Source organism: Salmo salar, chromosome 11 (genome assembly GCF_965601325.2).
Source record: "Salmo salar chromosome 11, fSalSal1, whole genome shotgun sequence".
Taxonomy (NCBI): domain Eukaryota; kingdom Metazoa; phylum Chordata; class Actinopteri; order Salmoniformes; family Salmonidae; genus Salmo; species Salmo salar.
In genome coordinates, this window is record NC_138301.1 from 80450826 (window position 1) to 80476259 (window position 25434).

At 43.9% G+C, this 25434-nt stretch overlaps 1 protein-coding gene across 1 annotated transcript; it reads right to left on the reverse strand.

Moving 5' to 3' along the window:
* Positions 1-3720: 3720 nt before the first annotated feature.
* On the reverse strand, positions 3721-7940 carry LOC106562932 (dnaJ homolog subfamily B member 5). The gene is made up of 4 exons (XM_014128049.3): positions 7746-7940; positions 6514-6766; positions 5606-6168; positions 3721-4756 (listed from the first exon to the last, which is right to left on the reverse strand). The coding sequence occupies exons 1-4, from the start codon at positions 7842-7844 to the stop codon at positions 4523-4525; spliced, it is 1149 nt and encodes a 382-aa protein (XP_013983524.1). The 5' UTR covers positions 7845-7940; the 3' UTR covers positions 3721-4522.
* Positions 7941-25434: the final 17494 nt, after the last annotated feature.

A 25434-nucleotide genomic window follows, 5' to 3' on the forward strand; every position in this document is an offset into this window, starting at 1 on the left:
CGAACCCCGTGGCCATGATAGATTGTATTTTCTGCTTGAAGAGCTATTGAATACAGCTGTATTTAAATGAGCATATTTTACCCCAAATTAAGAATTTACGTAGACAATTCATTTTTTTTATGCTCGGACAGCCGAAAGAAGGCCGACTCGAAAATGTGGGTATAGGCATGAAATAATAACTCCAAAAGCAGGTGACGAGTTTAATGTCTGCTTGCTTGATGCTTGTCTGTCCTGTAGAATAGGTGACAAATAGTCAATCACATCACCCAGATCTCGCTCTCATATCCAGGCTCTCATATCCAGGCTCTCATGTCCAGGCTCTCATATCCAGGCTCTCATATCCAAGCTGCCGGTGACGTACAGGTGTATACATATTATGGCACATTGAATAAACCAAGGATTTAGAATTACAGCATAACGAATTGGCCCAACCACGCTGTTTTATGGTCGTTGGCATAGATATACAGGAAACCTTCCTATTCAGCCTGGTCAAATAGACAACACGTTACATAGTAAACATACGTCCAGGAGAATCAAATTAGTATCGAATGTTATATTTGCTATGGTTACATAAGATACATGGATACGTGAAGGTCAAGCAACCCAAAGGATGCAAGTTCCAAACTCATCACCGAAAGCTTTAGCATTTTAGCTAATTATTAACTTTTCAACTACTTAGTACTTTTTAGCTACTTAGCATGTTAGCTGAACCTTTCCCTTCCCCTAACCTTAACCCTTTTAGCTAACCCTTCCCCTAACCTTAACCCCTAACCTAGCTAACGTTAGCCAGCTAGCTAACATTAGCCACCTAACTAGAATACGTAACATAGTAGTCATTGCAAATTCTTAACATATTACATGGTTTTCAGATTCACATATAATACAAATTGTAATTAGTAACATATCAAACGAAATGGGTGATGGACATCCATAAATTAATACATACCATACTGAAAGTAACATACAATTCTAAAAGGAGTGTATCGGATTAAGATACAGAATAATACGAAATTTCTCTGTGATCAGGTTGTCCTATTTGGCACACAAATACACATGGTGGTAAGTCAACAAGGAAAGAAGCAGACAAGACTTAACACTTCAGAATCAACAACACTCTTGTGAGATGATGCTTCATGTTCGGTAAAATTTTATTGATGAGCATTTTGTGACGTTTTGCCTTCCCATCTCAAACCATTTGTCAATGTCTGTCTCACTGTCTCTGTCTATGTATCAGGGAAAGACTGACTCTCAAGTCGGTGGCTGCGGTGGCATTTGTCTATGTTGTGTAAAACCCCAACTAGCTCGGTCTCCATGTTTTACAAACGTCACATTTCAAAGTGTTTAAATCTCAAAACAACTTTCTATCACTGGATTCAAACTTGCAACCTTTGGATTCAGAGGCCTATTTGACGGTAACAGTGCTCAATGTTGCCCCTAGTGGCCGGGTCCACGTCATATTCCAATATCCTCAGATATGGATAGACGTCGAATACTGACTTCTATCACAGCTGACCTGGCTGAAAACCCAGCATCAACCATGGAGGAGTGGAAATCTCTCAACAGTCCACAGGGGAGTGCTCTTTTGAGTCTTGCCATAGAAATATTTCCTGCTTCCTTTTTCTAGCATGTTTGAAAGTATTGCTGTCCATTGTACCATCTGTTTTTCAGGATTTTCAACTCCAACTTTAAAACAAGAACTAAGTTAGTGAAGGAAAAAAAATGAACACTAAGAAGTGATGAGAGTGAAGGAAAGAGGACATTATTGCAAAAGGGGCTGCATCTCAATAGTGTGAAGTAGCTTCTTCTCTCTCCTTTTCCTCATCTGCACTGATGTGAAAGAGTTGGATAGGAAAATAAATATGTCCCATAGTGTACACATTGCTTTCACCTACCCTTTGTTTAGCTCAATGCAGATGAAAAGAGAGGAGTCAGGAAAGCGATTTTTTTTTTTTTTTTTTTTTTTAGCATATTGGGATGCACCTATGGGCCCTAGAATATGGTTTCTGGGTCGTTTTAGTAGCATTTAACACTAGGTGGCAGTAGTTAACTAAACCAACGTGCACGACTATGGGGCAAAACAGACAGGGTTTGCTTAGATTGGATATGAAATATAGTTGACATTTTATCAACACTGTTTATTGAAAACATAAAGTTGCACAATGAGCACTTGTCTCTCAAATACATTGTTACAGTTGTCGGTTAGCTAGCTAGAAAATGTTTTGCCATATTAGCATATAGACGTGACGTCAGTCAAAACACCTCAAAATAAGACATGGTATCAAGATCAAGATCAAATGAGCTAAAACGAGCCACTTACGATTCCCCACATGGCAGTTTCTTGTCATTATTGCTAGCTATCTGGCCATCAAGAACCACAACACAGCCTTCAGCTCCTTTGAAGTGCGCAGATTGTTTTCGTGAGGTTGTCAGCCGAGGTCGTCTATGGTGCAATACCGACACTCTTTCAGCCAACAGTACTGCTCAAAACCTATTGACACCACTGATGATCTTGAACAGCTTATGTACTCATTACTCTAGGTCAACTGGCTGATCTGCACTTGGAGGTGGTAAGATATCCTTCAGGCCTCATTAGTCTTCCTTGATTCTGTTGCAACATGGCAATTGCAGGAGGCATTGCCTCGCCCAAGAGTTCTCTCCAACTCTTCACATAATCAAGATTGTAGTCAGGATTAATGTGAGGTTTATCTAATTTACTGTATTATGAAGTTAAGTCTTCATAGTACATTGAACAAAAAAATGTAAATGCAACAATTTCAAAGATTTTACTGAGTTACAGTTCAAGTTCATATAAGGACATCAGTAAATTGGAATAAATGAATTAGGCTCTAATTTATGGATTTCACAGACTGGGAATACAGATATGTATCTGTTGGTCACAGATACCTTAAAGAAAGGTAGGGAAAACCAACATTTCTAGGATTTTTTTATTTCAGCTCATGAAACATGGGATCAACAGATTACATGTTGCATATATATATATATATTTTAAACAAATTTGAGAGAAATAAACTTTGTGCGCATGAAACATTTCTGGGATCTTTTATTTCAGCTCAGAAAACATGGGACCAACACTTTACATGCTGCACTTATATTTTTGTTCAGTGTATATGAATGAGAGAGAGATACGGTACTAAGTTTGGACACACCTACTCATTCAAGGGTTTTTCTTTATTTTTACTATTTTGAACATTTTAGAATACTAGCGAAGACATCAACACTATGAAATTACACTTGGAATCATGATAATAACAATGCACGGCCCCATGTCGCAAGGATCTGCACACAATTCCTGGAAGCTGAAAATGTCCCAGTTCTTCCATAGCCTGCATAATCACCAGACATGTCACCCATTGAGCATGTTTGGGATGCTCTGGATCGGCGTGTACGACAGCGTGTTCCAATATCCAGCAACTTCACACAGCCATTGAAGAGCGGGACAACATTCCTCAGGCCACAATCAACAGCCTGATCAACTCTATGTGAAGCAGATGTACTGCGCTGCATGAGGCAAATGTTGGTCACACCAGATACTGACTGGTTTTCTGATCCATGCCTGTACCTTTTCTTTAAGGTATCTGTGACCAACAGATGCATATCTGTATTCACAGTCATGTGAAATCAATAGATTAGGGCTTAATGAATTTATTTCAATTGACTGTTTTCCTTATATGAACTGTAACTCAGTAAAATCTTTGAAATTGCATGCTGAATATATTTTTTGCTTTGTTCAATGTATTTCACATTTTTCTCATTTCCTTTTGTGATATGGACATGCTTATTCTTATCCTGAATCATAGTTCATGACCAGTGCTGCACATTTTAATATAATAAAACACAAAAACTTTTATTAAAATTCAGGTATTTTCATTTATTCAACATGCTTTTCTTTGTCCATTTGTCAATTTAGAATAATACATTAACATCTGGTATAAGTTAAAGCACAAATATATACAAACGTTTCAAATGATTCAGTTGAACATTTGACAAATGAATCTCTTTTAGAGACAGTGATAACTATATTTGTACATTAGTACAGTCTTGTACACAAGTACATATTTGTTATTGTAATAAATCAATGTAAAAGTGCAGTCATATGAACACCATACAACTGGTAGAATCATTTTGCCACGTGACAGTCAACTACCTCAGGTTTCTCTAATGAGTCGAATGACTCTATTGGCATACCAAACTCTTGATATAGGCAACACAGTAAGAGTACCTCTACCCTTTTTCATTCAAGAGAAAGGCTAGTCAGTCTGTCAGAAAACGTGCCCAGACACTCAGGAGTCCATTTGCCAGTTAAACTGTAAACCTTTTCCCCTGTGGCATTGTAGATGATGAATAGTGCCTATAATCAAAAAGGTATATATGTTTTTAAAGATTCCATTCCTGCCATTGTCTCTAAACCAAGCACAGGGAGAAGCTGTGCTGGATTGTCATAGCACCTAGCAAGGCTGTGATTGTATCGGCTAGCTGTTGTGGTCGTTAGCACGATAGCATGTTAGCACCCAATGAGGCTGTGTTTGATGATCTCTTTGGACTGGGGAGGGATCCTGTCAGGGAAGGCCACCTGGAACTCCACCACCAGGTCGCCACGTGTGGTGGGGGTCTTGGCGTGGGGCAGCCCCTCGCCCCTCAGCCGCCGGATGGCGCCGGGCTTGATGACGTCACTGCACGGTAGTGGCATCGTCCTGTTGTCGAGGGTGGGGACGTTGACTGTGCATCCACATAGAGCCTGGAGAGAGCGAGGAAGAAAGTATTTGTTAATCTTCCTCTTTTTATGTAGAGAGCGTTTGGTTACATAACAGTGGAAGCAGTCGACCCCATAACATAATTAGCTGCAGTTGGTACTTCTGAATGAATGTGAAACTAACCAGGGCAATTTTCTTAAGTGAGTGTTATATCAGACTCAAATGTGGAGCAATTTCCCCCCAAAGGCGACGCTTTTCTCTGTTACGCAACGCTAAGTGTTACAAATGCTATACCAGTAATGTTCTCTCTATTCTGGCTGTGGGTGTCGGTACTCAACAGATTGACTGAGTGGGGCCAGGGGAAGATGAAGAGGCGCTTGGTGAAGAGCCTGCAATGTCTGAACACTAGCATGCTAATCTGAGGAGCGTAGGATGTGGGAGTGAGTGATTGTAAGCCAGAGAGAGAGGAAGCTAAAGGCTGGCGCAGAGCAGAGGAGTCAGTGGGGGAGCAAAGTGAAAGCAGTGTGAGGGGGCGGCTGACCGAGGCTATATTTAGCTACTGCTGATGCTGCTCTCTGTAGGGGCCGATGAGGTAAGTGAGGGGAGGTGTTGGTGGGCACTGTGTGTTATTGGGGGGTTGTTAGCTGGGCTAAGGACAAGGTTGGAGCAGTGTGGGTTAGCTGAGAGGGGCTCTGAATAGAACAAAGTGTTCTCCCTACAGCCACCAATTTGAGCCATTATCTAAAGTACAGAAGTGGCATACTTCAGCTATGCCTTGAAGCATTATGTTATACTGAAAGTATGGCAGTGCTGTACATCTGCTAATACTAACTGCATTATATAACCATATCAATGTTAAGTTGACACACAAGTTCACATGAACACAAACGTACTTCTTTGAGGGTGATCTTTGCCGTATAGACTATGTTGGACCCGTCCCTCTTGTAGTGGGGGTGTTTCTTGTCCTTGAGGACGAAGGTCACGTCGGCGGGTATGCTATTGGCCGTCTCGTCACCCTCTCTGGGAAAGGTGATCTTGGTACCCTCCTTCCATCCCTTTTTCACCACCACGTTCAGGACCTTATCCTCAGTGCGAAGGCTGCGGCCGTCTGGGTTGAGGCGGTGCCGCGTGATCTTCATGTGCTTAGAGCAGCCGTGGAACACCTCTTCTAGGGTCACCAGGAGGTCGTGCACCACCTCCACACCCTGCCGTCGCCCGCGCCGAAGTTTCTCGCCGTTGGGGCCATAGTTGCCATGGTAACCATCACCTTTGCTGAAGGTGAAACGGTTAAAGGGGTTGAAAAGCTCCTCCTCGCCGTCGGGCCCGAAGAAGATGTCGAAGTGGTCGGAGCCCTGGAAGAATGTTGAGAAGGTCTCGTGGGCATCGCCGTGGTAACTATAGTGATGGGGGTTGTTCTCTTTGCCTGCCATGGACACCCCGCCTCCGTTCTTGAGACCTGAGACACAAAAGAAAAAAGACAACTTCAGTTAGTACAGTTCACTCAGGCAGGAGTGTGACCTTCCATCTTGTCTAATCTGGTATTCTTCTCCCACTCTGAGACAAAGTTCTTACTCGTATATTTAGCTCAACACTTCTGGAGGGCTTACTAAATGTATATATTGGCACTTCGAAGTTTGACAAACACTTTCTCGTCGCTGGCTGACTAATTTATCAACCTGTAGTCGTCTACACTGCATGTGTTGGGCTGGCTCTCAGGGGGACCAGGTGCTGTAGATTTTTTTGCAAGATGCAACAGCACTTGCCGGTCAAATGACAAAGGGAAAGAAGGAAAGGCCCTCACCTTCTTCTCCAAACTGATCATAGATGACCCTTTTCTTGGAGTCGGTCAGAATCTCATAAGCTTCTGCAATCTCCTTAAACTTGTCCGCGGCGTCCGCAGCGCTGTTCTTGTCGGGGTGAAACTTCAGGGCCATCTTCCTGTACGCCTTCTTGATGTCGTCTTCGTTGGAGTCAGACTCGACGCCCAGGACCTTGTAGAAATCCTTCCCCATAGGCCTGGACAGAACGGGAACCTCTTGGTCCTTCTGGTTCTCCTGGAGAAACAGGGTGGGAGAAGGAGCTCGTTAGATCTCTACTGCACACAGAATAGCCACGTTTTAAAAGGACAAATGTCTTTGCCTCAACGAAGCTATCGAAAGCCAGAGCTGGATAAGATGTCATAGTAAGATAACTAACTCCCTGGGCTGTGGGCTATACACTTCAACCACTCCTTATAACGCTCTCACTCCCATGCCCATAATAATGCATTTCCAAGCACCAGGCAGCTTTATGACACCCAGCAGGTGTGACATTCAACAATTGATTGAGAATGACCCAGACAAGTAGACTATGATTGTCAGCAAGCCTTCTGTGCTAGTACCAGTTTCAGAGGACACATACTTGGAATTGTCACCTGTCAGTCCTTTGAATACAAATGACTACAACGTATTCTTTATTATTACATTCAGCCTGTGAAAATAGTATTGTATGAAAACTATTCTAGACTGTAATGCAGATCTGTTTGTGCATCTAAATGCAGGCAACGTGACTATAGGGGGAACTCGTGTGTATGAGCATCTTGAGGCAGACTGCACCTCGCACCACAGATGCCAGCTGAGCCCTGATTGGCTCAACTAGGCTACACTGTCTGCGTTGGAATTAGGGGTATAAAGCATATTCAGTAGGTTACTGGAGAACCCGTTGACATTGTGCAAACTGCTCACACACAGTGTGTATAAGCTTTTAAAAATATATATAATTCCTTATTTTACAAGGTGAGTTGACTGAGAATATATTCTCATTTACAATAAAAGGAACATTAAATATTTGACACATCTATGCTTTAATCCGATAATATTCTCAGCAATGATACCACTAGTCTTTAAACTCACTGCCAACTTTTTAATGACACAACCATTAGGCACAATTTATGACATACATGAGTTTAACGGACATGGGCTACTTGCATTTGATACAATACATAACAATCTGTAAATGACTGAAATGTAGACACATTTCCAAAATATAACTTACCCCTGATGAAGAGCCCGAGCTGTCATTCCTGTTCATAACGCGGACCTTGCACTTTCCATTTTTGGTTTTCACTCCAAACTGGGTCCAGATCAGAACCATAGTGTTCGCTTATTGAGGAGCTGTCCGCTGTTTTTTGGTGCTGAAAAGCTCTTAGCTGTTTTAGCTGTGGTTGGGCTGTTGGTTGACTGAGCGGCTGACTGCAGACTGTGCTAAATACTGCCGCGGCAGCCCTTTACTATACACTCAACACCCACGCAGCGTGACCGAGCTTTCCCCAAACCCGCCCATTTTCCTACGCACAAGAGGGAATACGGTGCCTACCGATTCCTCCGCGAGACCATTGGCGTTCGCTTCATGATCATGCGGATGTAACCGCCTCCTTCTCCTTGTTGAGACTCGTTTCCGGGATTCTTAGCAGAAAGCTCACGAGCAGTCACGACCAGTGAGTTGAATCCTCAGAGCCGTCTAGGTTTGCCGATTGAAGACTAACATTTAGACATCCCTCGAGGCTCTGTAGCGGAGTTTCTCAACTCCACGATGTAAAATGGAGTTGAGTGACATGTGGACGGACTGCACCTCCGACTACATCGAGTTGCTGTCAGTCAAGACTTACATTTTTATGCTTTCCTTGCACCTACAGTATGTTTGTCCTGTGAAAGTGCGAGCTTGTCCGTAGTTTTGAAACTGTACCTGTACTTCTCCTGATTGTTATAGAGTTGTCAGTTGGATTTGAAAGCTAAAGTAAAACCAAAAATAATACCATTCTGTGCATCCCCTGCCAAAATAAAAACATCCGCTGCTCTATCTCCATTTACAAACAATGGCTCCCTTTGCAAAGGTTGGAAATGCTACGGCTTTCAGCACCCTAAGAAAAGCTCACGTTAACACAGGACAAATATAGGTACAAGGAAAGCATTAAATGGACATTTTTTCTCAACTGACATAATTTCGATAAAGTCGGTAAAGTCGATAAAATCACTCCATTGTACTTCCAAATCGTGGAGTTGAGAAAGTCAGAGCCTATGCATGTGATCCATTCATCAGAGAAATCCATCTTCATTGTTTTTTAATCAATTACTCATATATATTTAAGTGATAATGCCAGAGAAGCCGGTGTTTGGAGGATATATTGGCACAGGTGTTGTTAGGCCCGAGACGAAGTCCTCCAAACACCGGCTTCGAGGTCATTATCACTTTTATACAACGGGTCACCAACACATTCAAATAATGATTTACACATTTTCATGAAAGTTATTTTGATGAATTTATTCATAATATTTCATCCTTCCACAATATATATTCCTGACACAAATCTAGGGTTGCTACCCACGCCTGCTGGTCGTTCCTTCTATCGGTTCGGTTGCACACAAATCTTCACCGTTGAAAGCTAAATGTTAGTCTAAAAGAAATGTGGAATGTCTATATAATCTATTTTTATAGTGGAGATCAAGTTTATAAAGTGCCTGGCTGGGTTGATGAGACAGTGGATTGCGTCGTGCATAAGAGCAATCCTTAACCGTGGTATATTTGCCATATACCACACCTCCTCGGGCCTTATTGCTTAAATATATTAGTCCTCTGACGCTCAGTTGGTAGAGCATGGTGCTTGCAATGCCAGGTTAGTGGGTTCGATTCCCAGGACCATCTGTACATAAAATGTATGCAATACTTTAACTATTGTCCCTGTGGGGAAATATCAGTATCATGTACACACATGACTGTAAGTCACTTTAGATAAAAGCATCTGCTTAATGGCTTATTTGTTTTATTATATTTGTTAGGGGAGCAGTGTTTATTTAAGGATGCTCCTCTGGTTGTTATCTGGTTAGATTTGATATGAACACATTATGGAATAGAAATGGACTGTTGATAGATTCAAGAGAACCTTTTGTGAGGGAGTCTCCTGCGAGACTTGTTTTGTCTAGCAGTGTGCATTGTATAGCGTGGACATCCACTACAGTTGAAGGGAGGACCTGCATTGTGTACACCAGTGTATGGTTATGGAACAAAAAGCGGACACACATGGCAATGCTTCAACTTCTATGATGCTCACCACAGCCAATGGGAGAGATGGATTTTCCATCTTCCAGTGGATTCTCCCAGTCACGCCCAACAGGAAATGGGAGACAAATTTGGTCTGAACATGGAGAGTCAGCAGCGTCACTGGCTCTGGCTTTAGTAGAGCTCCACTACAACAGCAAGAGATGGTTCTAGAATGGAGTGAATCAGAAGATTATGTTCTATTCACAGTATTCTCAGCCTTCTCACTCTCCCATCCGCCCACGGGAACATTGGGACTGGTGGGACTTTGAGCTCGCTATTTCTCTCGCCTTTCTTGCTCTCCACACAGAGGAAATCACAGTTATTAATGCCTGTCCTGTCACACTGAGACTATGGCTGGAGGGGGACAGCAGGGGGGACAGCTAACGTGCCAAGGTGTACCAACAGTACACTCAGACAAACGTACAGAATTCATACACTCACATGCAGTCTCACTTCAGTACTTTATTTAGATCCAATTAAGCATTGTCATTATCGCATGCTAGGGGCTGATTTATGACTGGTCTACTTATGGGCTATGGAGCCGACATGAGTTCATGATACAAAGACTATCATGCACAAACACATTGTTGTACAACACATAATTCTTGTACACCTTTATTCTAGTCTGTGATTTGCCTGAGGGCTGATGTGTCCTGTTGATGTTCAATTGTTATCGAGGCACCTGTATGCATTTTCAAAGAATCATTATTTTCAGAAGTATTCCTTAATATTTACAATTCTAAAGGGTTAACAATTGAAATCAGTATGGCTGAACAGTCTAGCATAGCGTTGGTGAGGAGCCTACATTAGGGTTTTTGTTTCCTGTTAGGCCTCCTCTCCCATAAATGTTTTATTTTCCAAGTGATGTTTCAGCTTCACCTGAGAAGATTGCTGTCCTTGGTTCTGAAATCTCAAATCACCACTATTTGCTTGTTGTTTATGTCAGACTTGCTGTGGACTGAGTCACCAGGGCACTCTTAACGGTGCCTACCAATATGATATAACACTTACATTTTTCTAAAATGCCTAACTTTAGATCATTGTCTCGGTACTGGTACCCATGTACAGTATATAGCCAAGTTATTGTTACTCATTGTGTATCTAGTCCTCGCGTTATTAGTTTTCTATTTTTACATTTGTCTCTGCATTGTTGTAAGTAAACATTTCACTTAGTCTACACCAGTTTGTGAAGCATGCGACAAAGATAAATGTATCATGACTCATGGCTAATGAGAAACTGAAAACGTGAATATGAAAATCAATCTTTCTTCCTCTGATCAGTGTTTAGACCTATGACAGAGTAACAGATTATGGTGTGTGCGTCCCCCCCTAAAAACACGCCACTTCGATACAAGTGACTTTTCATAGTAGGGTAGGTGAGCATTTTTGCTAACCCCAACCCTTAACCTAATTCTCCTAACCTGCTGTGTAAATTCTCCTATCCTGCTATGAAAAGTCATTGCTGTATCGAAATAGCAGGTCTTTAGGGAGTCCCGTGTGTGTGTGTGTGTGTGTGTGTGTGTGTGTGTGTGTGTGTGTGTGTGTGTGTGTGTGTGTGTGTGTGTGGTGTGTGTGTGTGTGTGTGTGTGTGTGTGTGTGTGTGTGTGTGTGTGTGTGTGTGTGTGTGTGGCAAGTGCTATTCTTCACAGGTTCAGCTCAGTCCACCACCTTCCCCCATGCTCATGTGGGAGTAGTAGGTAATGCTGGCTCCTTGAGGTGGTGAGTCACATTGCTGGCAGTACATTCACAAAGGAAGTGACACTTCACCCCACTATCACAGACTGTCTGTCAGTCTATTCAGTCACTGTAAGGTTAGAGTCCAGTGTAATGTGGTGTAGATCGGTAGTGTGTAGAATGGAGTAGAGCAGGTTTTGACAACTAACCCTGAAGTATCTGCTGGGTTCTCTCTTTTCCCTGTTGATCAGTTGATATCACAGAGTTTTTCCTAGTCACTGTGCTTCTGCCTCTGCATTGCTTGCTCTTTAGGGTTTTAGGCTGGGTATCTGTAAATCACTTTGTGACATCTGCTGATGTAAAAAAAGGGCTTAATAAAATACATTTGATAGATTGAGTGCAGAGAGTAAGTCTGGTTTTCCCAGTCTAAATCAGTTGCTGATGTTTGTCACGTGTGAGAATGAAAGCAGCAGACACCGTGTTCCCTGAGGAATCAGATCAGAACTAGCCATCCCAAGAGACCGTGTGTTTGAAATTGTCCCCAGGCATGTGTTTTTAATGAGCGTGAAGTTCAGGAAATGGGGAGAGTGTTGAGGATGGGAGGAAGAGGACTAGCAAGAAATGGCTGTGAATGTTTTGTTGAGTAATGCTTTTTTCTTTCCTCGTCCAACCCCTTGTCTCCTTTCCCCCCCATCCCCCTCCCATCTCTCACCTTTTTTCTTTCCTCGTCCAACCCCTTGTCTCCTTTCCCCCCCATCCCCCTCCCATCTCTCACCTTTTTTCTTTCCTCGTCCAACCCCTTGTCTCTTTTCCCCCCCATCCCCCTCCCATCTCTCACCTTTTTTCTTTCCTCGTCCAACCCCTTGTCTCCTTTCCCCCCCATCCCCCTCCCATCTCTAACCTTTTTTCTTTCCTCGTCCAACCCCTTGTCTCCTTTCCCCCCCATCCCCCTCCCATCTCTCACCTTTTTTCTTTCCTCGTCCAACCCCTTGTCTCCTTTCCCCCCCATCCCCCTCCCATCTCTAACCTTTTTTCTTTCCTCGTCCAACCCCTTGTCTCTTTTCCCCCCCATCCCCCTCCCATCTCTCACCTTTTTTCTTTCCTCGTCCAACCCCTTGTCTCCTTTCCCCCCCATCCCCCTCCCATCTCTCACCTTTTTTCTTTCCTCGTCCAACCCCTTGTCTCCTTTCCCCCCCATCCCCCTCCCATCTCTCACCTTTTTTCTTTCCTTGTCCAACCCCTTGTCTCCTTTCCCCCCCATCCCCCTCCCATCTCTAACCTTTTTTCTTTCCTCGTCCAACCCCTTGTCTCCTTTCCCCCCCATCCCCCTCCCATCTCTCACCTTTTTTCTTTCCTCGTCCAACGCCTTGTCTCCTTTCCCCCCATCCCCCTCCCATCTCTCACCTTTTTTCTTTCCTCGTCCAACCCCTTGTCTCCTTTCCCCCCCATCCTCCTCCCATCTCTCACCTTTTTTCTTTCCTCGTCCAACCCCTTGTCTCTTTTCCCCCCCATCCCCCTCCCATCTCTCACCTTTTTTCTTTCCTCGTCCAACCCCTTGTCTCTTTTCCCCCCCATCCCCCTCCCATCTCTCACCTTTTTTCTTTCCTCGTCCAACCCCTTGTCTCTTTCCCCCCCATCCCCCTCCCATCTCTCACCTTTTTTCCCGGTCTCCTTCAGCTCTCACACGTCTGGGAGTGTGACTCTGTCACAGCAGCTGGACCGTTTGAAAGTGTATCAAGGTTTAACGCCCCCCCCCCCCCCCCCCACACACACACACACACACACACACACACACACACACACACACACACACACAGATTTGCATAGTTCATGCAGTCACATCACGCCTGATATTGGGAGGAGAAATGGTGCAACAAAGAGAACATTGTGGACACGTTTCAGAGAATCTCTTACAAATGTGTATTTACATCACTAGGCAGGTTTCCATGGACCCAGGTTTATTCAACAAAAAAAATAAGACACATAACGAAAATGGCAGATACATTTTAAATTCTCTAAAGATCGAGAAAAATGTTATCCGTTCGAAGGGTGGATTCTAACTTTCTTTATTGCGATAAATGATGATGGAAACAGTTTTTTTTTTTAAATAAATGATGCCAAATAATTCAAGCAAATTTCAATCAAATGTATTTATAAAGCCCTTCTTACATCAGCTGATGTCACACAGTGCTGTACAGAAACCCAGCCTAAAACCCCAAACAGCAAGCAATGCAGGTGTAGAAGCACGGTGGCTAGGAAAAACTCCCTAGAAAGGCCAGAACCTAGAGAGGAACCAGGTTATGAGTGGTGGCCAGTCCTCTTCTCTTCTAACAGAACATGGCCAAGATGTTCAAATGTTCATAGATGACCAGCAGGGTCAAATAATAATAATCACAATGGTTGTAGAGGGTGCAACAGGTCAGCACCTCAGGAGTAAATGTCAGTTGGCTTTTCATATCTCTACTGCTCCTGCTGTCTCTAGAGAGTTGAAAACAGCAGGTCTGGGACAAGGTAGCACGCCCGGTGAACAGGTCAGTGTTCCAGGGCTCAGGTCGAGGTCGAGAGAGAGAATTCTTAAATTCGCACAGAACACCGGATAAGATAGGAGAAATACTCCAGATATAACAGACAGACCCTAGCCCCCCGACACATTAACTATTGCAGCATAAATACTGGAGGCTGAGACAGGAGGGGTTGGGAGACACTGTGGCCCCGATCTGACGATACCCCCGGACAGGGCCAAACAGGCAGGATATAACCCCACCCACTTTGCCAAAGCACAGCCCCCACACCACTAGAGGGATATATTCAACCACCAACTTACTATCCTGAGACAAGGCCAAGTATAGCCCATGAAGATCTCCCCCACGGCACGAACCCAAGGGGTTTATAATAAATAAATAATTAAGGTACAGGGGGCTATAAAGATTCACTCCACATTCAATTCTAAATGCCTACTGCTTGTGAAATCTATTTTTTTTACTATGAAAATTGGGTAATACTTGACACCCAGTGTCATAGCACGGGGTGTGCTATGACACTGAACCAATGTTCCCTCATTTTTTCAGCACTGAGCAAATTTCAGGTCTGCTGAGCACAAACTTGATCTTTGTAAAGATTCTGTGCAACGCGTTTACTGTGAACACTGAGGCTGTACCCACTTTAAGTCAGTTTTAACACTGGCCAAGTAGGCTACTGTGGCTAGTTAATCATAATGTAGGTCTACCAGAGTGGCCTACCATCAGAAACAATGGAGAAAATGCATCCCATAACATTTAACATGGAAACTGCTGTTCTATCATTCAGCCTACAGTAGCAGTCACTGTGTGGTGTTCAATGTAGGCCTACATTGGGCTTGACATTAACCTGTTTATTCACTTGTCCATCAGACAAGGAGGTGACTGAAAAGTTGTTTGATGCAAGAAACCGCTTTACAAAATAAAATGCATTATTATTCCCATACCATTTATTACAAAGAATCAGAAAAATTATGCTACCCTTGGCCTATTGGCTACTTACCTTATTCAAGCCTGTCTCAAAATACAACACTGCCTATTTAAGGCTTGAATAAGAGCTCTTTAACTGACCTGCTTTTCAATGATGTCTAGAAATGCACGTTTTGTGCTCTTGTAGGAAGAAATCACTCCTCTATTGCTGACTACAAATGATTCAAACTGGGCTAATAACTCACTAACTGGCAAAATACACTGCTCAAAAAAATAAAGGGAACACTTAAACAACACAATGTAACTCCAAGTCAATCACACTTCTGTGAAATCAAACTGTCCACTTAGGAAGCAACACTGATTGACAATACATTTCACATGCTGTTGTGCAAATGGAATAGACAACAGGTGGAAATTATAGGCAATTAGCAAGACACCCCCAATAAAGGAGTGGTTCTGCAGGTGGGGACCACAGACCACTTCTCAGTTCCTATGCTTCCTGGCTGATGTTTTGGTCACTTTTGAATGCTGGCGGTGCTTTCACTCTAGTGGTAGCATGAGACGGAGTCTACAACCCACACAAGTCGTTCAGGGAGTGCAGCTCATCCAGGATGGCACATCAATGCGAGCTGTGGCAAGAAGGTTTGCTGTGTCTGTCAGCGTAGTGTCCAGAGCATGGAGGCGCTACCAGGAGCCAGGCCAGTACATCAGGAGACGTGGAGGAGGCCATAGGAGGGCAACAACCCAGCAGCAGGACCGCTACCTCCGCCTTTGTGCAAGGAAGAGCAGAAGGAGCACTGCCAGAGCCCTGCAAAATGACCTCCAGCAGGCCACAAATGTGCATGTGTCTGCTGAAACGGTCAGAAACAGACTCCATGAGGGTGGTATGAGGGCCCGATGTCTACAGGTGGGGGTTGTGCTTACAGCCCAACACCGTGCAGGACGTTTGGCATTTGCCAGAGAACACCAAGATTGGCAAATTCGCCACTGGCGCCCTGTGCTCTTCACAGATGAAAGCAGGTTCACACTGAGCACGTGACAGACGTGACAGTCTGGAGATGCCGTGGAGAACGTTCTGCTGCCTGCAACATCCTCCAGCATGACCGGTTTGGCGGTGGGTCAGTCATGGTGTGGGGTGGCATTTCTTTGGGGGGCCGCACAGCCCTCCATGTGCTTGCCAGAGGTAGCCTGACTGCCATTAGCTACCGAGATGAGATCCTCAGACCCCTTGTGAGACCATATGCTGGTGCGGTTGGCCCTGGGTTCCTCCTAATGCAAGACAATGCTAGACATCATGTGGCTGGAGTGTGTCAGCAGTTCCTGCAAGAGGAAGGCATTGATGCTATGGACTGGCCCGCCCATTCCCCAGACCTGAATCCAATTGAGCACATCTGGGACATCATGTCTCGCTCCATCCACCAACGCCACGTTGCACCACAGACTGTCCAGGAGTTGGCGGATGCTTTAATCCAGGTCTGGGAGGAGATCCCTCAGGAGACCATCCGCCACCTCATCAGGAGCATGCCCAGGCATTGTAGGGAGGTCATACAGGCACGTGGAGGCCACACACACTACTGAACCTCATTTTGACTTGTTTTAAGGACATTACATCAAAGTTGGATCAGCCTGTAGTGTGGTTTTCCACTTTAATTTTGAGTGTGACTCCAAATCCAGACCTCCATGGGTTGATAAATTGGATTTCCATTGATTATTTTTGTGTGATTTTGTTGTCAGCACATTCAACTATGTAAAGAAAAAAGTATTTAATAAGATTATTTCATTCATTGAGATCTAGGATGTGTTATTTTAGTGTTCCTTAAATTTTTTTGAGCAGTATATATAAAAAAAATTGCTTGTGGCTACATGCAGCTCTTGCTTTGATCTCAAAACAAGGCATCTACTCATGACCACAGCTGTAAACACAGTCCAGTTCAAAATAAATGGCATAGATCCATTAATGGCAATGGTCTATTTGCCTATAGGCCTACGGCAGCTCTGATTTATTATGCCTCGCCGGTCTGTGTAGAGTATGGTATGGTCTGAGTTATGAGCAATAGAATCCTACTCCGTTGAGTTCTGTCTACAACAACATCTCTTGCATAGTTTGTTTTTGTTTGGGTACGTTGCATTGAAAGTGGCTAATATTGCGTTGATTTGATCACAATTGCCACAGTAAAGGGAAACGTTGATAGTGTTAACTAACAGGGAAAACCGTATAAAGCTGAGTGAAGTTCAATCTCGTGCTTCTCTCCACGGGCTGATATTTATTTTTCGCTCTGCATGGCAGTCCTGGGAGCTGCATGCAGCTTGGAGGGAATGTTAGTCATAACCATGTCAATGTCATAACAGCTGATGTAACTTGTCATAACATGGTCATAACACTCATGACCCATTTACACCTGTTGTGACATATTGCGTTATTCAAACCCCCTTGACTTTTTCCACAATTTGTTACGTTACAGCCTTTTTCTGAAATTGATGGAAAATTGTATTTAACCAATCTACACACAATACCCCATAATGACAAAGTGAAAACAGGTTTTAGACATTTTTGCTAATGTATTAAAAATCTACAACTTGATTTCTACAACTTGATTTGAGTCCACCGGTGGTAAATTCAATTGATTGGACATGATTTGGAAAGGCACACACCTGTCTATATAAGTTCCCACAGTTGACAGTGCATGTCAGAGCAAATACCAAGCTTCATGTCTGGAGGAAACCTGGCACCAGCACTACGGTGAAGCATCATGCTGTGGGGATGTTTTTCAGTGACAGGGACTGGGAGACTAGTCAGGATTGAGGGAAAGATGAACGGAGCAAAGTACAGAGAGCTGCTTGATGAAAACCTATTCCAGAGCACTCAGGACCTCAGGCGAAGGTTCACCTTCCAGCAGGACAATGACCCCAAGCACACAGCCAAGTCAACACAGGAGTGGCTTCGGGACAAGTCTCTGAATGTCCTTGAGTGGCCCAGCCAGAGCCCGGACTTGAACCCAATCAAAAATCTCTGGAGAGACCTGAAAATAGCTGTGCAGCGACGCTCCCCATCCAACTTGACAGAGTTTGAGAGGATCTGCAGAGAAGAATGGGAGAAACTCCCCAAATACAGGTGTGCCAAGCTTGTAGCGTCATACCCAAGAAGACTCGAGGCTATAATCGCTGCCAAAAGTACTGAGTAAAGGGTCTGAATACTTACACTACCTGTCAAAAGTTTGGACACCTACTCATTCCAGGGTTTTTTCTTTATTTTTACTACTTTATACATTGTAGAATAATAGTGAAGACATCAAAACTATGAAATAACACATGGAATGGTGTAGTAACCAAAAAAGTGTTAAACAAATCAAAATATATTTGAGTTTCTTCAAAGTAGCCACCGTTTGCATTGATGACAGCTTTGCACACGCTTGGCATTCTGATATCACGTGCATGCCCTTATGTCAGTCATCAGTCACAAAGATGTTTTGAAGGTGTTTTGTCCTGCTCCTGAAATCTGCGCCTGCTATCAGCCTCGTCATCACCCACAGAGCATAGGTGCATGTCTGACGTCAATTTGTGTGCAGTTACAATGATAATTTAATATGATCAATTTCAGAAAATGTTATAACAAACGAGTAGGCTATGGCGTAATGGAATGTTTTTTGGGTTTTGAAACCCTTTTATTTAGGTGTCATAACCAGCCATAAAATAATACTGTAAATGTGACAACAGGTCTAAATATGTCATGAGTGTTATGACCATATTATGACAGGTTATGACATGTCAACTGTTATGACATGGTTATGACTGTGTCATAACGTCTTATGACGCTGGGTGTCAAGTAAAGTGTTAAAAACATTTTCATTGCAGGACAAGGATTGTCTTGACTTTCAAAAATGCCTGAATTACTTTGCCTAGTCTGGTTGGCTGGATTCAAGTTTCACCATCCAATTTTTTCATATCTACAGGAGTGCAAGTCTCACCATGGCACGGACCGTGGTGATACGTTGGCACATGAGAAGTATTATAGTATGGCAAATATTAGTCATTTCTTGCATTCTGATACAGTGTACATGAAACCGGTAGGTGGGAGGAGATGAAGGCTGTCGCTAATTTATCAATGCGCAATTTGCCTAAATGGGTAATGGAAACACTTCAACCACTTCATTTTTATTCGACACTAGGTTTTTGCAACGTCGTTTTTCTTTTGGTGACGTCATTACGTCCAGCTGTTTTTAATCAACACAAGATAGTTAAATGGAAACCCACCGTAGCAGGCAATTGTCGCATCTGCTTTTCTGGAAGTTGTGCAGTGCCATTTTCCTTACGTTTACCCCCACGTGGGCCAGCCCCCTACCAATTCGAATTTCAGCCCCTCAGTGAAAAAGAGCGAGAGAGAGAGCTGGCATGGTGCACATTTGTGACATAGTACCACATTTTTGGGGACCATTTTTGTCTCGTGGGTGCTAATTTCAGATCTAATGGCTAAAAAGTATACAAAAGTATAGCTTCTCCAATGATCGGAATCTACCTCCGAGTGCAAAGGAGGAGAAGCCAGTGATGTACAGTATCTCAAATAGCTTGTTTTCGCTGGAAGAGGACTATATGAGACTATACCCCTTAACAACTCACTGTCTGAACTGCTGTGACGATCTCCTGCACTGTAAATTCCTCTCCAAATCTCATTCATATGTATCTCCCCACCTCCCGTCTAATCTAAGAAACATAATACGAAGCCAGGTAGTCTAGTTACAGATTGCTTTATACTGAACAAAAATATAAACGCAACATGTAAAGTGTTGGTCCCATGTTTCATGAGCGGAAATAAGAGATCCCAGAAATATTCCATACAAAAAAAGCTTATTTTTCTCAAATGATGTGCACTGTATAGTGTATCTGTGACCAACAGATGCATATCTGTATTCCCAGTCATGTAAAATCCAGAGATTAGGGCCTAATGAATTTATTTCACTGATTGATTTCCTTATATGAACTCTAACTCAGTAAAATCTTTTGAAATTGTTGCATGTTGCGTGAATACATTTTTTCAATTTATCGTTAATGCAGTCTTTAGTGTGCTTATCAAAGCAAAATCCTTTTCTCTCACTATTATCTATATATTTTTCTTATTAATACATTGCGTGATGCCTTCCTCAAATGAAGGGGATGATGACGCAGTCTTTGCAAGAGGGAGGACATCTGATTTCATTGGTCCTCAACTCGGAGCAGGTTAGTTCAGAAGGATTCGTTGCCATAGAAATTTACTTGGCTAAAAGGTGAGCCACTTTTGTATGACCGGTTATCCTGATGTCACGGCTGTCTTCGTCTTCTGACGATATAGCGAAATCGTCGTCTGAAAATGTAGACTAATACGCAGCGGATGTCGTGTTCATTTTTGAATTTAATTAATCGCTCACGTGAACACTATACAAAAAACAATAAACAATGACAGTGCAACAGTTTTGCAGGCTATCCTAACGCAGTGCAAAAACAATCTCCCACCACAGACAAACACAAACACACCCTCATATATGGGACTCTCAATCAAAGGTAAATAGACAACACCTGCCTTCAATTGAGAGTCCCAACCCCAATGAACCCAAACATAGAAACAGACACACTAGACTCAACATAGAATTACATAAACATAGATCAGAAACCAAAACCCGGAAATACTAAATCAAACACCCTTTTACCAAAACACCACCCCGAACCACATAAAACAAATACCCTCTGCCACGTCCTGACCAAACTAAAATGACAATTAACCCTTATACTGGCCAGGACGTGACAGTACCCCCCCCCCCCCCCCCTTAAAGGTGCTAACCCCGGAAGCACCTTAAGAAAACAAGAAAAACAACCTCAAACAACAAAACAAAAATTCCCCCCTACTAAAGGGAGGGAAGGGAGGGTGGCTGCCGTCAACGACGGCACTGTGCTACACCACCCCTCCCCAACCCACCTATATCTGGAGGTGGCTCCGGTTCTGGCCGTTCCAGGCAGTCGGGCCACTCTGGCAGCTCGCGGCAGTCTGGCCACTCTGGCAGCTCGGGGCAGTCTGGCCAGTCTGGCAGCTCGGGGCAGTCTGGCCAGCTCTGGCAGCTCGGGGCAGTCTGGCCGCTCTGGCAGCTCGGGGCAGTCTGGCAGCTCGGGGCAGTCTGGCCACTCTGGCAGCTCGGGGCAGTCTGGCCACTCTGGCAGCTCGGGGCAGTCTGGCCACTCTGGCAGCTCCTGACTAGTGGGTGGCTCTGGCGACTCTTCACTGACGGGCGGCTCTGGCGATTCCTCACTGACGGGCGGCACTGGTGACTGTTGACTGGCGGGCATCTCTGGTGACTGTTGACTGGCGGGCAGCTCTGGTGACTGTTGACTGGCGGGCAGCTCTGGTGACTGTTGACTGGCGGGCAGCTCTGGTGACTGTTGACTGGCGGGCAGCTCTGGTGACTGTTGACTGGCGAGGCTGGGTTTACGCACTTGAAGCCTGGTGCGTGGTGCTGGTACTGGGCGTACCAGATTGGGAACACGCACCTCCAGGCTAGTGCGGGGAGCGGGAACAGGGCGAGTCGGACTGGCCTGACGCACTTCCGGGTCCGCACGAGAGACAGGAGCTGGAAACCCAGGGCTATGGAGGTGCACAGGCGGTCTTGATCTTACCTCCTGCACAACCCGTCCTGGCTGGATGGAACTAGTAGCCCTGCACAAGCGGGGTGCTTGTACAGGGCGGACTGGGTTGTGCAGGGGCCTGATGGTAGCCGTGCGTAGAGCGGGAGTTGGGTAGCCTGGTCCTCGGAGGCGTACCGGCGACCAGATGCGCTGCGCAGGCATCCTCCTACCAGGCTGGATGCCCGCTCTAGCACGGCACCTGCGAGGGGCTGGAATAACGCGCACCGGCCTGTGTGTGCGTATGGGTGAGATAGTGCGCTCCTCAGCGAAACATGGCGCTCTCCACCTCATACGCTCCTCCATAAAACCACGGGTAGCTGGCTTCCGGCTCTTCCTAGGCCTAGCCAAACTACCCGTGTGCCCCCCCAAAAAAAATTTATTGGGGGTGCCTCTCGTGCTTCAACGCCAGTCGTGTCCCTCGGAAACGTTCCCGGTCCATACCAGCCTTACTCCATGGGCCTTCTCCCGCCATAACCTGCTCCCATGTCCATCTCTCCCCATAGTCCGTATCCTGAGCGTGCTGCTCCTCTCTCCGCTGCTTGGTCTTGGTTTGGTGGGAGATTCTGTCACGGCTGTCTTCGTCTTCTGACGATATAGCGAAATCGTCATCTGAAAATGTAGACCAATACGCAGCGGATGTCGTGTTCATTTTTGAATTTAATTAATCGCTCATGTGAACACTATACAAAAAACAATAAACAATGACAGTGCAACAGTTTTGCAGGCTATCCTAACGCAGTGCAAAAACAATCTCCCACAACATACAAACACAAACACACCCTCATATATGGGACTCTCAATCAAAGGCAAATAGACAACACCTGCCTTCAATTGAGAGTCCCAACCCCAATGAACCCAAACATAGAAACAGACACACTAGACTCAACATAGAATTACATAAACATAGATCATAAACCAAAACCCGGAAATACTAAATCAAACGCCCTTTTACCAAAACACCACCCCGAACCACATAAAACAAATACCCTCTGCCACGTCCTGACCAAACTAAAATGACAATTAACCCTTATACTGGCCAGGATGTGATACCTGAGTTGAACTCAGTTTGCCAAAGTTACCTCTAACTACTCAAACCTGCTTCGTAGGATACCCCTCTGGCGGGAAAACGTCATAGAACAGTAGAGGAAGCTGAAATGAATGAAGTCTGAGGTCTCGTGACTGTAACACTAGCCAAATAGCTATTGATATCCAAGCCAATATGTTTTCGAAATCCCAAACTCCAGAGTTGACTTTACTATCAATCGCTAACATTTTCCTATCATTTTTGATATGCGGGCCGTATCTTCACTCCTCCAGCAGTTCTTCCTCTTTACTGATGTGCTACTTTCGAATAGCCTCTCCTCTCTCTGTAGAAGTGCCTGTTCTCCTCGGAATAGGTCACCGCCAACCGAGGCAGTCTGTGGATGGCTGTGGTTTCCGTGGTGGAAGGTGAGAGCAGACAGGCAGAAAGGCCAGGTGCATGCTGGTAGCCCAAACTGAAAACATGATATGGTGGAAAAGGGGAGTTAAGAACAGATTCCAGATCAGGAGCCATATGCATCATGCATCTCAGAATAGGAGTTGATGATATAGGATCAGTTTTGTTTTTTAGATCATAATGAATAAGATTACATAGACCGGAGGGACCTGTCACCTACCTTGATGAGTACGGCCCTAGGTATTGTTGATTTTTCTACTCTGTGATGTAACAGACTCACTTCAGAAAAGGACCTGGTTATATAAGGGTTTTCATACATTCATTCAGAAGTACCACTGCAGCTAATTATGGTATGGAGTCGGCTGCTTGTACTGCATTATGTAACCAAAAGCTCGGAACATAAAAATAAATGCCAGAAGAATAACTAACCAATCAATAATATTCAACTGTCTTTTTTAAAATTCCCTAATGTTTAGGCTGAAATGCTCTTTTTTGTAACTTATTAGACACGTACAGTTGAAGTCGTAAGTTTACATACACTTAGGTTGTAGTCATTAAAACTAGTTTTTCAACCACTCCACAAATGTCTTGTTAACAAACTATACTTTTGGCAAGTCGGTTAGGACATCTACTTTGAGCATGACACAAGTCGTTTTTCCAACAATTGTTTACAGACAGATTATTTCACTTATAATTCACTGTATCACAATTCCAGTGGGTCAGAAGTTTACATACACTAAGTTGACTGTGCCTTTCAACAGCTTGGAAAATTCCAGAAAATGATTTCATGGCTTTAGAAGCTTCTGATAGGCTAATTGACATCATTTGAGTCAATTGGAGGTGTACCTGTGGATGTATTTCAAGGCCTACCTTCAAACTCAGTGCCTCTTTGCTTGACATCATGGGAAAATCAAAAGTAATCAGCCAAGACCTCAGAAAAAAATTGTAGACCTCCACAAGTCTGGTTCATCATTGGGAGCAATTTCCAAATGCCTGAAGGTACCACATTCATCTGTCCAAACAATAGTATGCAAGTATAAACACCATGGGACCACGCAGCTGTCATACCGCTCTGGAAGGAGACACGTTCTGTCTCCTAGAGATGAACGTACTTTGGTGCGAAAAGTGCAAATCAATCCCAGAACAACAGCAAAGGACCTTGTGAAGATGCTGGAGGAAACAGGTACAAAGTATCTATATCCACAGTAAAACGAGTCATATATCGACATAACCTGAAAGGCCGCTCAGTAAGGAAGAAACCACTGCTCCAAAACCGCCATAAAAAAGCCAGACTACGGTTTGCAACCGCACATGGGGACAAAGATCGTACTTTTTGGAGAAATGTCCTCTGGTCTGATGAAACAAAAATAGAACTGTTTGGCCATAATGACCATCGTTGTGTTTGGAGGAAAAAGGGGGAGGCTTGCAAGCTGAAGAACACCATCCCACTGTGAAGCACGGGGGTGGCAGCATCATGTTGTGGGGGTGCTTTGCTGCAGGAGGGACTGGTGCACTTCACAAAATAGAGGGCATCATGAGGAAGGAAAATTAGGTGGATATATTGAAGCAACATCTCAAGACATCAGTCAGGAAGTTAAAGCTTGGTCACAAATGGGTCTTCCAAATGGACAATGACGCCAAGCATACTTCCAAAGTTGTGGAAAAATGGCTTAAGGACAACAAAGTCATGGTATTGGAGTGGCCATCACAAAGACCTGACCTCAATCCTATAGAAAATGTGTGGGCAGAACTGAAAAAGCGTGTGCGAGCAAGGAGGTCTACAAACCTGACTCAGTTACACCAGCTCTGTCAGGAGGAATGGGCCAACATTCACCCAACTTATTGTGGGAATCTTATAGAAGGCTACCCGACACGTTTGACCCAAGTTAATTAAATAATTTAAAAGCAATGCTACCAAATACTAAGTGAGTGTATGTAAACTTCTGACCTACTGGGAATGTGATGACAAAAATAAAGCTGAACTAAATCATTCTCTCTACAATTATTCTGACATTTCACATTCTTAAAATAAAGTGGTGATCCTAACTGACCTAAAACAGGGAATTTTTACTAGGATTAAATGTCAGGAATTGTGAAAAACTGAGTTAAAATATATTTGGCTAAGGTGTATGTAAACTTCCGATTTCAACTGTACACTGCATTCATAATGTGACAGCAGTACATTACATGTTGACCAATGTCCACAGGCAGCCTGATTCTGATTATTTATTCCACTAATTGGTCTTTTGACTAATCACATCAGATCTTTTCACATCAACTCTTTTTTTTAGAGCTGTTATGATTGGTCAAAAGACCAATTAGTGAAAAAAAGGAATGGGCTGCGTGTAAACGACCCCACAGTGGAAACATTCTTTTAAAAGTACAGCTCCTAGATTTTTTTGTGATGTAAATATTATTATACCATTAATTATATCACTAAAGA